General features: G+C 45.9%; 1 protein-coding gene across 6 annotated transcripts in view; it reads left to right on the top strand.

Annotated features, from left to right (window-relative positions):
* The window catches only part of LOC125760506 (ras-associated and pleckstrin homology domains-containing protein 1), a 49,820-nt gene extending 36,088 nt beyond the window's left edge, over window positions 1–13,732 (top strand). For 4 of the 6 annotated variants that reach the window (XM_049420693.1, XM_049420697.1, XM_049420696.1 and 1 more), the window contains 3 exons: window positions 8,140–9,116; window positions 9,191–9,563; window positions 9,651–13,732. In XM_049420693.1, coding sequence (XP_049276650.1) covers window positions 8,140–9,116; window positions 9,191–9,563; window positions 9,651–11,702 — 3,402 coding nt within the window. In that variant the 3' untranslated portion in view covers window positions 11,703–13,732. Of the gene's footprint in view, window positions 1–6,096; window positions 6,569–6,595; window positions 6,792–8,139; window positions 9,117–9,190; window positions 9,564–9,650 lie in introns of those variants that run through there. The other 2 variants (XM_049420695.1, XM_049420698.1) reach the window with 2 other exon arrangements.
* Window positions 13,733–14,940: the final 1,208 nt, after the last annotated feature.

Raw genomic sequence — 14,940 nt, 5'->3', positions numbered from 1 at the left:
CTTCGCGGAAAGTTGGCGACAATTTTCCTTTGTCTTTTAGCAGTGACAATTGCTAGTCACGTTCATGGCTCTCGTGTATCGTTGGTTCCGTGGGGTTTGTTCTTCTAGAAAGATTCCGCCAACTGCAACTACTGCAATGGAGTGTTGGCAACACTGCAAACAGCGTTGCGGAATGGTGGACGACAGTTAGTTGGAAGCGAGGGAAACGAAGAAGAGGGTGTAATTTATAATATTAATCTCATTGCTTGGGTAGCTTGCACTATAGGGCTATTTCTAGCATCGCAACTTCGCTTTGTAGTCAGTGGGATGAATTATTGGAAAGAAACATGCAACATTCTGAGAACAAGTCTTCTGACTACATCCAATGATAGATTTTCGGAAACAATTAACAGTCATTCAGTTGTGTAGCAACAAAACCCATCGAACTGCTCTCCATCCAGAGGGCGCCTTTATCCACTGACAATTAGTTCGTCTGTTTTTTTAATTAACGGCTAACAATGACACTCGATGGCTAGCGCCTTTAGCAAGCGTCTTTGCCCTTCTCGACCCTGTGGTTCCTCAACATTTTCAAGAGGTTTCGTACCCTCTAAATCGGGTATTCAAAAAACTAGCATTTCGTAATAGGTTTTCGGTCTCATCTATAGCGACCTTCGGAGTGGCTCACAACTTGAGGCAGTGTCTTATCGCCCACCGTACTCCATCTTTGTAAGTGAAGTGAAGACATTGACATACACGATGACACATGCACTGTTCATCACTGTCAAGCCTTAAGAAAATGGGGGACCAAGCGTTAAAACATGCTTCAGACGACGAAACTTCACTGGCCGAACAAAGAATCTCTGCCACGGTTTGGACAATGCGCTCCAACACGTTTTCGCTTTCGCCAGTGCGAAGATTCGTGCGCGGGAAATGACCAGACAGGAATGCTTCCCTCCAGGCTATTACGCCCGGTTACGATCGTCTGCGTACGATATGCGTACCGGGCGAAGATCGGATGGTTAGAATGAAACGTTTGAATAAAACCGGGACCGGGTCGGTCTGTTGATCATCAAAACGGCACCAACAATGGGCGTCTAAGAGGGATGTGGAACGTCTTCAGCGAATCTTCACGAATAGCGCACGCAAGTGAGCCGCGAAAATCGGTTCCGCCTTTTTCTTGCTTCCTGGAGCTCGAAGATCTCGCTGTGCGCTGTTGTACCGATGTAGTGGAAAAGAATGTGTTCTCGATTATGATGAACGAGAGAAGGCACACACAAAAAAACGTATGTTTGATTTGGTGTGATGCTTACCCATTTCATTGTGTGGGACGGAAGCTGCGCAGCCAATGCCTTGGCTAATGCAATGCGAACGTTTGTTTATTCTGTCCGGACCGTTTTCGTCCGTTCCGTTCTTCGCCAGCTTCATGCAACCATAAAGTGCATGTCGGCCGACGGCTTCTCGATGTGAAACGGGTGGATGAATTTCTTTTCGAGCTTCTTTACTGAAAATTGAAATAAGCAGCACGGGAAGGATCGCGCCCATGTCTTGAGCTGTGCATTATTATTCCATCCGCTTGCCATCTGATATGGGGAAGATATTTTCTACGCTACGTTCTTTGGCGGATGCGGATGCGTGCAGAGTTCGGAATCTGAACAGCAACAACTGTGGTACAACTTGTGGCGCACCCACATGTACACCAATACATACCTAGCAGGGAATTCTCGATTGTTGGATGAATGCATTTTTCTTTGTTGAGTTCTGAAGCAACCCAACGCCCCTTCCTTCAGAACTAGTGGGAAACTTTATCCAGTACCCATGCAATACTCCCGCCATTAAGAATCGTACCAATTGTAGCGTTGGGAATGGAAAAGCCAAACAAACAATCGAAAGTATTGAACATGTTTACGTACAATTTAAGCTCAGCTCCTTCCGATGCTAGTGTTATCGGCAATGCGAGACTCTCCCGTGATAAGTTAGGTTTTCTAACTATCGGTCCTTTGTTTGCTCCCGAAAGACTTTGGTAAACTTCTTCGACTTTCTCATCCACCCGCTCTGCAGCCACATGCATTCGATCGTACGTGATCAGTACAAAGCATTGGAATCGTAAGGTCTTCCTCACACACTCTCTGTGGCAAGAATGTTAACGGCTTCCGCGTGCGACTTCATGAAGCTCGAAACCCCAAAAAACACAACCGAGTCGGTTTGGGTATTTTTTAATAACGTGTACCTTTTCGGTCGATTCCTTCTTTTTTTTGTCATTCCGTCCTTCGCGAGGAATTTTTTGTGGTTTTTGTTTTGAATTTCTAATGATGATGGGCTGACCGCCGATTTCTGGATATGGTATTCGAAGCATCTACACGGGACAGGTCGGGACGATACTGAACTGTCAAGTGTCGCATTATGCAGGCAAGACACCGCTCGGCTAACACGACGGGGACATTGTACCGTGTGTTGGGAATGAACCGACATAGCCCTGTTTCACCCACGGATTGGTTTGGCTGTCTTTGGAAAAGTTTTCCTGGAACTTGGAAGCACTGTTCTAAATCACCAATAAATCTCTCTTACCTGTTGATGCCTTAACAATCGTACCGATTGTCGGCGACCAGCAAGTCAGGATTGATTAGGGCAGGCAAGGATCGTTGGTCTTCTTCCATTGCTTTCTTTATGAGCGTAAACGTAGCGTATGATGAAGGGTCCTGAAGATTCTACATGGAAAAATGAAAAAGAAACCCCGTACGTGTGTTTTACCAGTATGATAAGATAAGCTCCGTAGCTTTGAACATGGTTTGCAACGTTCTAGTAACGGCTAGGGTCTTGCATTCGCACCATCCCTTCTATATAAGGACAACGGTGTTCAGGGTGGTCGATGTTCGATGTCGAAAAAAAGACGATCATATCACCCAACCAACCAACCACGACAAGCAGGGAAGAGCATCTGAGTGTTAAATTTCGTACGCTTCCTTCCATCCACAACATTACGGCGATTGATAATGGAGAGACATATTGCGTGAAATGATGGCGTTGCTGGTAAAGCTATTACTACCCTTCCGAGTGAACCAATATGGCACGGAACGGAGTAAATAATATGCTGGATGAAAATGCACGGTGGCAGCGAGCCCATGTGTTGACAACCATTTAACGACCTACTCCCGGCTAATAAATCGCAAAAACGACGACAACTCGATGGAGGCTACCACACACGCTGGAACCCGGCCCGGCCAGCCTGTGGAAATCATTATTCTTTATCATTTCTCGTCTACTTCGCTCCAAGTTTCGAGTTTTACAATGTGGCCGTAGTTGACAGCACGACCCTGAGTGGCCGTATGTATGTGCGTGTGCGTGTGTGTGTGTCCGGTTGTGAATTATTATGTATTCAAATTAAACACTTCCTTTCCGGAGCTGAAACTCTCATTGTGTTTCAGCGAGAAAACCGGAGCTATTATCCATATGGATGTAACGATCTAGCAGATTCCGCACCCCTGGGGAGGAGGTTCCCCATATTGTCCGGTTGGTATCATCTTGCGTTAGTTTGAACATCATCGTAAGTGCTTGGAATTGATAATCAACCCCCGAAAAGGAACATGTAAATGATTATCGAAATACCGTGACAGAAGTTGTCCTGCTGAAGAGATCACTGATCGTTTTACGATTGTCCGCGTCCAACGCGTCCAACTGTCCAAAACTCTTTGACCGGCAGGAAAGATATTAAAACACAAGTGGGTACAAACCTATATTCACCGCTGTGCATAAATAAGGGAAAAGGTATTATTGAGCAGTGTTTCCCGATCCGTTCTAATCAGTATTCTTCCGCTTTGCTGTGAACGGAAGTTACCGTTTCCTCACTGTTGGCTACTGGAATGATTAGTAACTACTTCTTTGCACCCGGTAACCTGCCCGTCTGGGTGTCGTTATAATGCATGATGCTCCTCGGTGGTATGGCAAACATCGAAACGAACGCTAACGCATGTGCACGTCCGGAATGGATTTGGAGGTTTGTGTCTTCCGCTGCTTGGAATCGTGGATCGAGTCCGTGTCGTCCATTGTTTTGGATCGGTATTGTGGGTGTTTGGGAAGAAGACATTTAATTTTAATGTATATTTGACGGGATGGTAACAACGGACCAACGGTTTCCTTTCTATTTTCTCGTTGCGTATCTACGTACTCTTGGCTGAGCGAGTCTGATACCGTTTGCCGTTGGACGTACCCGGGGATAAACATCAGAACGGAACAGTTGTGTGCCATTGTGTTGCGGCGAAAGGCACAAGCACTGCTTTGGGAAACGAGAATGGAGATTATTGCTTTAATCATCCAAAGCGAGACGGAGTGCTGACTTCCACCAAAAAGGGATGAATTCTCGCATTCGGAACAAGAATGCATTCAAGCGCAAGAGTCGGTTCGATGGAGCTGTCGAAAAAAAAACGGAGGATACTGATTTTTTTCTACGAACTTTGATGTGTGTCTGATGGATGGATTTGGTTGTATTTCCCCCCCGCTTTACTCCCTTTCGGGGGTGTTGATTTTATGACAGAACACAGCAAGTATGCAAATGACTATTTGAATGATGAAGACCGACCGCGTGACTGTTATTTTCATGGGGTTTGGAGTAACAATAGGAAAGAATATACTGTTCTGGTTGATACAGATTTTTTTCCCCTTTTTCTTTTCTCAAAGTCGTCCAAGTCTCTCCCTTTACCTAGGGGGGGATTTTTTTGACGAGCAAAGTTTAGTGATTTGTGGTCTATAATAGCGAAAGAATGAAAAGATAATTGCTGTCGTATCTGCGGTATGATACGTGCGGTGGGCAAACCGCAGATGAATGAACGAAAAGATCCAGTTGGCATTTAATTAGCTTCACCTTCTGTGCTGCGGAGATTTCGTGTTCTTTGTGTTTCTAAAAGCTGACTCCAAAAAAATAAACTGGGTTAGTTTGTTCCATTTTATTCCTATGGTTTCCTCTGTCTCGATGGAATTACAAAAATGGACAACCAAAGTAGGACATTTTAGCACGACACAGTTGCTGCAAGCTTTGAACCCTTTGAAACATACCGTTGGTAGGTGAAAGTTTGTCTATTTCGATCGATTGAAAGCTTCTTAAAGAGCAAACAGGGCCGTAATACTACAATGTTGCCGTAATAGTAGCGCTTGCCTCAATGTTTGAATGGTGTAATATGCAGCAATCCGAGACAAAGTCCTCTCACTTCTTCTAATCTAATTGTGTACCATTACGGTGGTTGGAATTGAGCGGGTGTTGAATTTCGTCGACGCATACCCCACACGCTCCTGAGCGTTGCATTTATAGTCATCCGGATTTTGGCATGGAAGTATAGAAATCACGGGTCACTCTCGCGTGACATACATGCCCTCGGATTGAGCGTTGCATAACAACCGCCGGTTCCCGCATTGCCGGTATCTGAATTGGTATTCCTCAACATGCTTATCCGCTTCCTTCCCCAAAATCGACGCCATCTTGGGAAGAGGTTGTCGACGCGGAGCAGCATATTGATCGTGTTACGATTACTCACGGACGTGATGGGCCCGTGTTGGCGTTGAAATTCCTTCACCACTCGCTTAATTAGCACAGCAATTTTTTTACACAATCAGCTGGCGACCGCGAAAGGCCACACACTTACCAACCGGTTACCGGTTCCTTCGTACTATGAACGTTCCATCCTTCCCATTCGTGCCAGATGATTCATCTGCGTTTGTGAATGATGTTTGCCCGGCGAATTGACGTCACAGCCGCAGGGTCTCCAGCTGAATGGAGTGTTTTCATTCACCACACGGACGTATGCATTCCGTGGTGTCCATCTCGTGTGTAATGCGGCGCCTACTTTTTCATTCCATTGACTTTACTACTGGCGTAAGACTAATCGGCTGGGTTATTGCCGTAACTTTAGTGCAACGGCCGGTAACCTTCTGTTGTGGAGAGTTTTTGTACAGCGGCACCACACCAGCGCCCTCTGTATCAACACGGTTGTACTTGGCGAACCCTAACCTCGAACTTGTGAACTGTCAAAAATGCGAGATTTTGCAGACGTTTGATATCGATTCGCAACTGTTTGGCTATACTATACCGCTTGGTGTACTGGCGACAAACCCGCGAATGGGGTTGAGTTGCAAGGAAGATATGGTAACGAATCGTAGCGTGCATTTTCGGGGCGCATGCGTTCTGCCGTCTGCACGCGAATGAAACACGGAACGAGAAGAACCATTGTGCAGTGCTGTGCCCACGAACCGGGACTATCGTAGCAAAAACAATAAGTAAAAAAGTCGTCGATTCGGCGAAACATCACACCGGGGCAAATATTAAAACGTTTTCGTCAAAGTAAACCGTGTGTGTGTTTTTTTTTTATCGGGGGAGCGTTAGTTTGTTTGCTGCTTGGTTATTATACAAACAGCGCCGCACAGCCAAAAGTTCGCTGACGAGAAATAGTACGTTTCCAAAATGGGTGTACAGTCACGACACGCTACCGATTAGTCACTGGTCTAGAATTGAGAGATTATGGGCGCTAATACTTGTGTCTGGTTATTCTTCTGGTGATGGCCGCACGAGCTAATCCATCCGTCCGAGAAGCTGTTTAGTGCGAGGGTGAGTTGAGATAAAAATAAAAGTAAATCCGACGCGTCCTTCTGGTAGACATGGAGCAAAGCAGAAGGCGTGTTACCTGCTAATTGGCTAATTGGGGGGACTATAATAAAACCAGCACATCTCCCGTGCACAATCGCAAATTGGCTCCGCGAGACTTTCGCCATGTTCGCCAGAATCTTTGCTGCTTGGTCGGTCGATCGGTGTGCTAATTCCGTGAAAAAAGGTGATTCAAGAGGTGCCACTGGAAAACCTACACGCGCGACAACGCCAGCAAATTGAGACCGTTTTTGCTCCGGTGCAACATTTTATCGAAGCGGAAACGCGACGACTTGCTGTTCTCCTACATTCATGCTATTTAACCTGATTGCATCGTACCGGACGAACCGGATTCCGTGGAAGTTTATTTTTGTATTGAAGATTGATTGTTTTTTTTTATTCTCTACGCTGCTCCAAGATTCCGGTTTCTTTCTGGACAAGAAATAAGGGCCCACGAGTGTATGTCAATTGCTGTATGATGCAATGGATTCTGTGCGAGAATTCCCGTAGTAAACGAATCTGATGTGCGCAAGTGTTTACGTGCGTTTATGTGTGTGTGTGTGCTTGAAAGTTTATTTATCGGAAAATTTCTGAATGAATTTGAACCCATGGTTCGGGGTATCTGAGATCGATTGGTACACTGTGGTGGCAGTGTTTTCCCTTCAGTGAGTAATAACGGGAATTCTGAGAAGGAAACGTAAGATATTCGCGATCTAAGCACGCGGGCAGTACAAGCATTCCCACAAAAACAAACAAACGTTCAGTGAAGTGTGTAGGGGGTGTTGCAGTTGTTTGGAATTTAACCCGAGCCATGTGGGACGACCGCGCAAGTGATTCGGAAAATGTGTTTTCTTTTCGCGCCCCGTTGCGGTTCGTTTCATTTCTCAGTATTTCTGCTGTAACTTCTGGTACCGCGGTGACTAATGGTCGCCACTGTGAACCGATCTTTGATCCCGTTGGGTGTTGGAAGTATTGCGATAGTACCAGTAGGCGTAGAAGAAAGAGTAATTATCATAACAGGGAGGGATATTGCAGTATTTTGAAAGACGCGATTTTCACTAGAATAGAAGTTATCTAACTTTGAAACCGACGCACTAATGAGTGCAGTAGGCCAAGACTTCTGGGAGCTCCGATTGGGATGAAATACCCCAGCGGATTTGGGATAGTTTGACAACGAATCAGTGTCTGTTTTTTCGGTGCTGGTCAGTTCATGTTTATTTTGTTGCAGCTAAACGTTTTCGTAGCGCCGGGTTCAGTGAACGAATCCGTCACGGTTGTGAACATTAAAAGCAGTTCGTCATTAAAAAAGGATGATAGAATCAAGAGGGACAGAGGAACGGCCGTTGCCGATGAGCGTTGAACAGTTTGATAAATGGAAGAGTCATAGGTTGGTCTGTTAGAGTGTAATTGTACCGAGTTGTGGTGTCGTTCTCCTGCTAGCAATTCAACCTGTAATCTAGCCAGATCTTCTATCTCCGTACCATAAAAAGCAATCGTATGGAACTGACTCCATTTTGGCTATTCTTTCCTTGCAGAGTTTTGATATCAGCGGTACAACGGCTACAACAGGCAATCCAGCAAATACAACGTTAACAACAGCGGCACGGCTACGACCGAAAAGTAACACATCGTCCGAGCGTACCGATTCGTACCGCTTCTCGATGGCGAACCTGGAGGAAACGCAAGAGGCCGAGCTGGATGCCATATTGGGCGAACTGAGCATACTGGAAGAGCGAGGTGATCTGCGTCATGGTCGTAGTCACAGTCGCACCAACTCCACAATTTCAGCAGCTACAAATACGACGCTTTCGTCTGAAAGTGGCTGTAGCAGTGTGGCAGCCGATACAGTCTGCAGTGGAGGTAGCATCGCAAGCGGTATGGGAGTCCCCGGAGTCGGTGGAGGTAGTATCAGTCTACACCGTGAACCACGTACCGACAGCCCAGACAATGATTCCGCCTTCAGCGATACGGTGTCGCTGATGTCGAGCGAATCGTCCGCTTCGAGCAGTGTAAGCAGCTCTCATCTCAAGCACCTCCAGGCGGCAGCTGGGGGAGCAGTGGTACATAGTGCTACATCGGGACCAACAGTTAATCAGCAAAATCTGTTAGATGGCGGGAAACAGGCTAAAATTCACCTCGCACTACAAAAGCTAGAACAAGCCTCGGTTAGGCGACTGTTCGTGAAGGCATTCTCTGCCGATGGTGCCTCCAAGTCACTGTTGGTCGACGAAACGATGAGCTGCGGGCACGTGACGCGACTGTTGGCAGACAAAAACCACGTTCAGATGGAACCGACTTGGGCCATCGTAGAGCATCTGCCCGAGCTGCAAATGGAGCGTCTGTTCGAAGATCACGAAATGCTGGTAGACAACTTGATGCTGTGGAATCGGGACTCGAAGAATCGGGTGCTGTTCCTTCAGCGACCGGATAAGGTAGCACTGTTTAAGACACCCGAAGCTTTCCTGCCCGGTACACAGATGGCTCCCGGAAGTGAGCACGACGAGCATACAAGGTAAGCAGAATTAAAGAGTCATGAAGCGTCGCGTGAGCTTACAATGTAATCGTTCCATTTTTCTTCAACCATAGGACGATGTTGCTGGATGAGTTTTTCAGCAGCGGGAGTCAGATCACGCTGGAAGGACCCCTGTACATGAAGAACGATGCCAAAAAGGGCTGGAAGAAGTATCACTTTGTGCTGCGGGCATCCGGGTTGCATTACTACCCGAAGGAAAAAACACGTTCGGCAAAGGATCTGCTGTGCCTGGCGCTGTTTGCTGGACACGAAGTGTATCGTGGTCTTGGCTGGAAGAAGAAGCACAAAGCCCCGACAGACTACACGTTCGCACTGCGCTGTCCTAAAGTACCGCCCGGTGTGAAAGGTATACGGTCGGTGAAGATGTTGTGTGCCGAAGATGCGTCCACATTGGAAAACTGGATAACTGCCATACGCGTTATGAAGGTCAGTTTTAATGCGCTTCCTGTAGTGAGAGGAAAACGTGTCCTAATAACGTTTTGTTTTTTGTTTTTGTCTCTTCTATCTCTACAGTATGGAAAGAAGCTTCTAGACAATCACCGAACACTGCTGGATGATTTGGCTCGGGAAGAGCTAGATAAACTTAGCTCTGCCCGCAGCAGCTCCATTGGGAGCATTGTATCGTCCGTTCCTTCACAGTGTAGCACGGGAAGCAGCAACAGCAGCGGAAGTGGTAGCAATCATCTCCTAGTTCCTCTCAACACTACCAATGGCAGTAATAGCAATGGCTGCGCGACCAACGGAAATGGACGCCTGTCCAGGGCGTCATCGTCAAGCTCGAGCGGATGTCTGTCGGACGAGAACAACGGGTTTGATTCCGAGTTTCCAACGGGCACCATTAAACGCAAACCTTCGATGAAACCAAATCTTCCACTCACCTCGATGACTCGCCAGCTAAAGGAAGTAGGCGAGACAACGCGACTGAAAGATTCACCCGGTGCCGGATCTACGTGTTCGGGTTCCATAGGTGAAGGAGGTACGCTTACGCGACGTCACAGTCGGCGAAGAAGTGAAGAGAGTACCGGCAGCGGTACCCTTAAACGACGCCCGATTCCAACACAAAATCGTGGCTCGATTGAAAGCATGAGTTCCTCCGCCTCAACGCCAACGCCCATGGGCAGTGTGTTGAACACGCCGGTCAACTTTGAACCACCGGTGATCATCTTGAGCCCATCGGCTCATCCAACAATCGTCACACCAAACGGTGGCCCCGGAACGATCGTTGAACCGATACCGTCCTGCATGACTGATTCGACGTTTTCGCTTCCGCCACCACCGCCACCACCCGCTACGGACGATCCGGCGATAATGGGAGCGGGGAACTTTTCCGGCTCTACGTTGTCGCTCGATTCGCTACCGCCTCCGCCACCTCCGAACGAACTCGACAACTCATTCACTGGATCTCAACTGTCGCTGGCTTCTGTGCAATTACCTCCTCCGCCACCACCGTCGGCGTCGGCAGGTTCTTCCATCACAAATGTACAGTCTTCCTCCGTACTACCTGCCGTTAGCATAACAAGCAACACGAATGGTGGCACCATTCGTCAGCAGGAACAGCGTTCAATCAATGCGATGCCCTCCGTGGCGCAGTCGATAATGAAGCTGAACAGCCACAGTCACACGTTACCGAACCCAGCACCTACGGCCATCTTGAAGAAGGAACCAATTTACTCGAAAACGCTAAAGCCCTCGGCACTGAAAGCTCCTCCGTACAAGGCACCACCTCCTTACAACGGTAGTGATGGTTCCGCTTCCGATGTACCGGTGGCTCCTGCAGCTCCAGCGAAGAGTGTATCGTTTGCCGAATCACCAGTGTTGCTGCGACGCAAGGTGTGTTTTGAGGATGAAATGCAAGAAGTGCCACCGTCCCCGAGACGTCTCTGTGCCACGTACAGCGTCGGTCCTCCGGCTCCACCACCAAGAGCCGAAGCAACGCGCCTTTCGACAACGTACACCTCGCCGAAGCGGTTGAGCGAATCGAGCGCTAACCCTCCTCGTGATTTCCTTAAAGATCTCCAGCGTGTGATGAACAAGAAGTGGCAAGTAGCGCAGAAATGTAAGCTAGAACCAGCGACAACTCCACACGAAGTGCTCGGCTTCCGTGACATTCACGGTGGTAACGATCTGTACTCGTCCGCCACACCTTACTATCGAGAGACGGCCAACGTGAGCAACTGGGTGCAGGAACACTACGGTGGAGCACCGGACGGTTTGTACGAGAATCTAGGCAGCAACATGGGCATGGAACCAAACTATCCCATCGTTCCGAACGTAGCAGTGCCACTCCATCAGCAACTTCCGAGTGGTGGCCCTCTGCCTGCTGCAAGTGGAGGTAGTGTAAAGAAGCGACCACCTCCACCACCACCAAAGCGCAGCGAGAAGACACAACTGACCACCACGAACACTACTGTTGGCCACACAGGTACCACAATATCACAACCTGGCCCTTCTCCTCATCTTCATCACCATCATCATCAGCAGCTGCTGAATCATCAATACCTACAGCAGCAGCAGCAACAACAGCAGCAACATCAACCACCACCAACCCATCAGCAACGGGTCTGAACCCTACTGTGCCTGTATTGGCCACAATGCAGGAAAGAAAGTGCTACTAAAACCGATACGTACTAGCGTCGTGGTAGGCAAACGCCTAAATGTATGTAATGTATTGGCCTAAGGGGGTAGAAACGTGCGTTGGAAAAACGCTTACGCATACATATACGCAAACTGTGCGAAACGAAAGTCTGCTTAGAAAATGAATGGAATGTTCTTTCCAGTAACGAACTTTTACGACATAAGGTTAGGAATGATCTAATGCTGGTAAGCAAATCGAGTAATTTAGAAGCGCAATCGATCAATCATTATTGTGATTAGGTAGCAAAGCAAAGAAATACCGCCAACACTAACGGGGAAGGGAGACGGAACGAAATGCCGTTGTTTAAGTATAATTTATTTAAACTCTTTACTACTGCTCTCATGCCACCGGATGAGCTTCGGAGCTAGTGGTAACTTTAATCGCAAGCAAGCGTAAATGAAAAGTTTGCAGCTTGTGTAAAATAATTCACTACATTTGCACAGTACTACTCTGTACGTTAGTGTTTAAGAATCTCGAATTGAGAACGTTCGGATTCCGGACAACGGACATTCGCCGGAACTATGTACAGTTTCTTATGCTTTGTTTTAGGACGGATCACGGATCAAGAGGGTTTTGATTGTTAAAACATAATAAAGCGATATAAAATATCCGGCTCCAACAGAACCAACGCGGGAATGGATTGGCCATGGATGGCCCTCGTGGGCCCACGTGGTTGTTGTTAGACTGAGAAATAGCGAGAGAGGCGAGAATGTTGTGAGAGAAGGATGCTTGCTCGGCACAGCATCAACTGAATGAAAGCACTGAAACTGAAGAAGTACGCAGAGAAGGATGTTCAACCTTACTAAACCAAATGTGAAAATCCGATCCCAAGAGCCCACGGGAGGGATAGACGATAGGGAAGACAGTTTACTGTACAGTTTTTTACGGTTCTGGACATGGTGTGGATAGGAAAGGATTAGTAAACGCCAGCTACCCAGTGTTGCTGCGTGAACGATTTACTAACAGCAAGTGCCATGGGCTTAGCGTAGTTTTTAAGAGGACGCATATTAATATTACCATTTAGTGTGTCGTAATAAATCTTCGGACCCGGATATGTAACGTCAACTTCACTACTATTACTACTCTGTGCTTCTTCATCATTTTACGTAGATCGTGCGTTCGTTCGTGCGTACCCATAGTATTAGTGTCGTTACGAACCATTTGCTTTTTGCTGTAAAACGTTGATTCTCCTGTTCTTGGTGAGATAAGTTAACTGTGTCCCACGCACATGCAATAATCGGGGGGACAGTAGATTGCATTGAGTAATGTTTTATTTGAACAGTTTTGTCATTGAATGGTTACTATTAAGCTTTTACGGGAAGCGTTTTGTAGTAAGGATGGGTAACCTGTCCAGCTAGGGCCTTTTTGGTAGTGGAAATATGTGCGCTTTTGGAAGCATCATTTATGACGATTTATAACGATTTTACACGCAACCGTATACGTTGCGGTACGATCAATATTATAAGTATGATAATACACAATAAAACACAAACAAAACACTTACACACATACACACAAACACAGCTAATAATAAAACTTCAGACTACGATTATTCAATAAAACACCACAATGGAGGCATACAATAATTTTACAAAAGAATATATATCGAATTTTACAGTGAACGTGTGTAATGTAAAGTTACATCGATGGTAGAAAGGAGCAGAAGTAAAATTTTTGTGAATGTATGGTAAAATACACGAAAGAATGTGAGAGTGAGTTTTTGGGTGGTAAAGAATTTCTTGTTTTTTTCTTTCTTTCTTTTTTGATGAAGTATTTTACACAGTCCATGTATTGGACGATAAAAAATGTAGTAGAAAGAACAATATTAAACTATAAAATACAATCGAATATAAAGATGAAGAAGAAAAAAAAACTGGACGGCAATGGTCCGGATGAAAAGTTGATAATATATTAGGAATAAAAATTGAAGAATAGAAAAAAAACATTGGTGCTTTCAAAATTCATGTAAATTGTGGTTGAAATGGACATGGGAGAATGGTTTTCGGTTTGTTTCAAACGATCGTGTGTTTGTGATGCTGAGGTGCGAAAACTAAACAAGTGTGTCGAAGAACATGCGCCTGAGAACAAAGCTTCAGTTGATTCGTCTATCAACCTGTACCCTATCAATAAATGCAAAGAATGATTGCCAAATACTAACACAAGTACACTGAAGATCGCACTACAATTTTATGATCATGCCAACACAAAGAGAAAAAAAAACATTACGACACTTCCGTCTTTGGTTTTAGCTATCAAAATGATTAGAAAAAAAACATCCCCTTTATAAATGTAGTACTTCTTTCTTGTTTTGCGTAGTAATGGAAAAAGGGAGCGATATGAAGCGAATACTAAATTTAGCTGCTACTGATTAACGCTTTTTTGGTAAATGTCGACTGTGTCCATGCTTTTATGGAATGGTCTCTGTATACACATATTCTAAATAAGTATTATTACTCAATCGAGCAGCGAGAAGTTAGGGCAACAAAAACACACATCATTGAAAGAATTCTTTCAAAACTGCTTTTTACCACACTGCACGGGGTTTTTGGGGGAAGATTTCTGGAGCATCTCTTTCGTTCGTCCTGAGGGCGCACAACAAGAAGAAGGGGTGGATCACGCCCCAAACATTAGCTATTGATACATTGAGATGCTTAACGAATCGAGTAAAACGAACCAAAATTCATACAGGAACAAACAAATAGGAAATATTACCAATGTGAAACGCAGCATTGTAACGGAACCGTCTGTAACAATCGTACGTTTATTGCTTCATGCACTGTAACAGTGAGGAGGATAGACAAAAGTTGTAGCTCCAAGTGTGGGTGAAAGGATCTTACGAACACGTGAAGAAAAAGTTATAAGTGACTGATCAATATATTTAGCTTGAATGTTCCTGCGCAAAAAAAAACCTCTTACTGCTTTTCTCGCACGGTGAAACATAAACAAACAAACAAACAACACGTTGCATGCCTTTCTATGTATTGTTTCGGTCTATTGTTATTTTTTTATTTTTTGCTGACGATGTATGGTGTATTTTGGAGTAATGGAGACACCGTCAAAGCTAGGATGAAATGCGTGCGTGCATAAACGGGATGGTCCGAACAGAACCGAAGTGATACGACGACGACGAGGACAGGTGTGAAGCAAGTGATGGTGGGACAAACACTG

The sequence above is a fragment of the Anopheles funestus genome, chromosome 2RL (assembly GCF_943734845.2).
Source record: "Anopheles funestus chromosome 2RL, idAnoFuneDA-416_04, whole genome shotgun sequence".
Classification (NCBI taxonomy): domain Eukaryota; kingdom Metazoa; phylum Arthropoda; class Insecta; order Diptera; family Culicidae; genus Anopheles; species Anopheles funestus.
The sequence above is the reverse complement of the archived record's forward strand: the minus strand, read 5'-3'. Positions and strand labels throughout refer to the sequence as shown.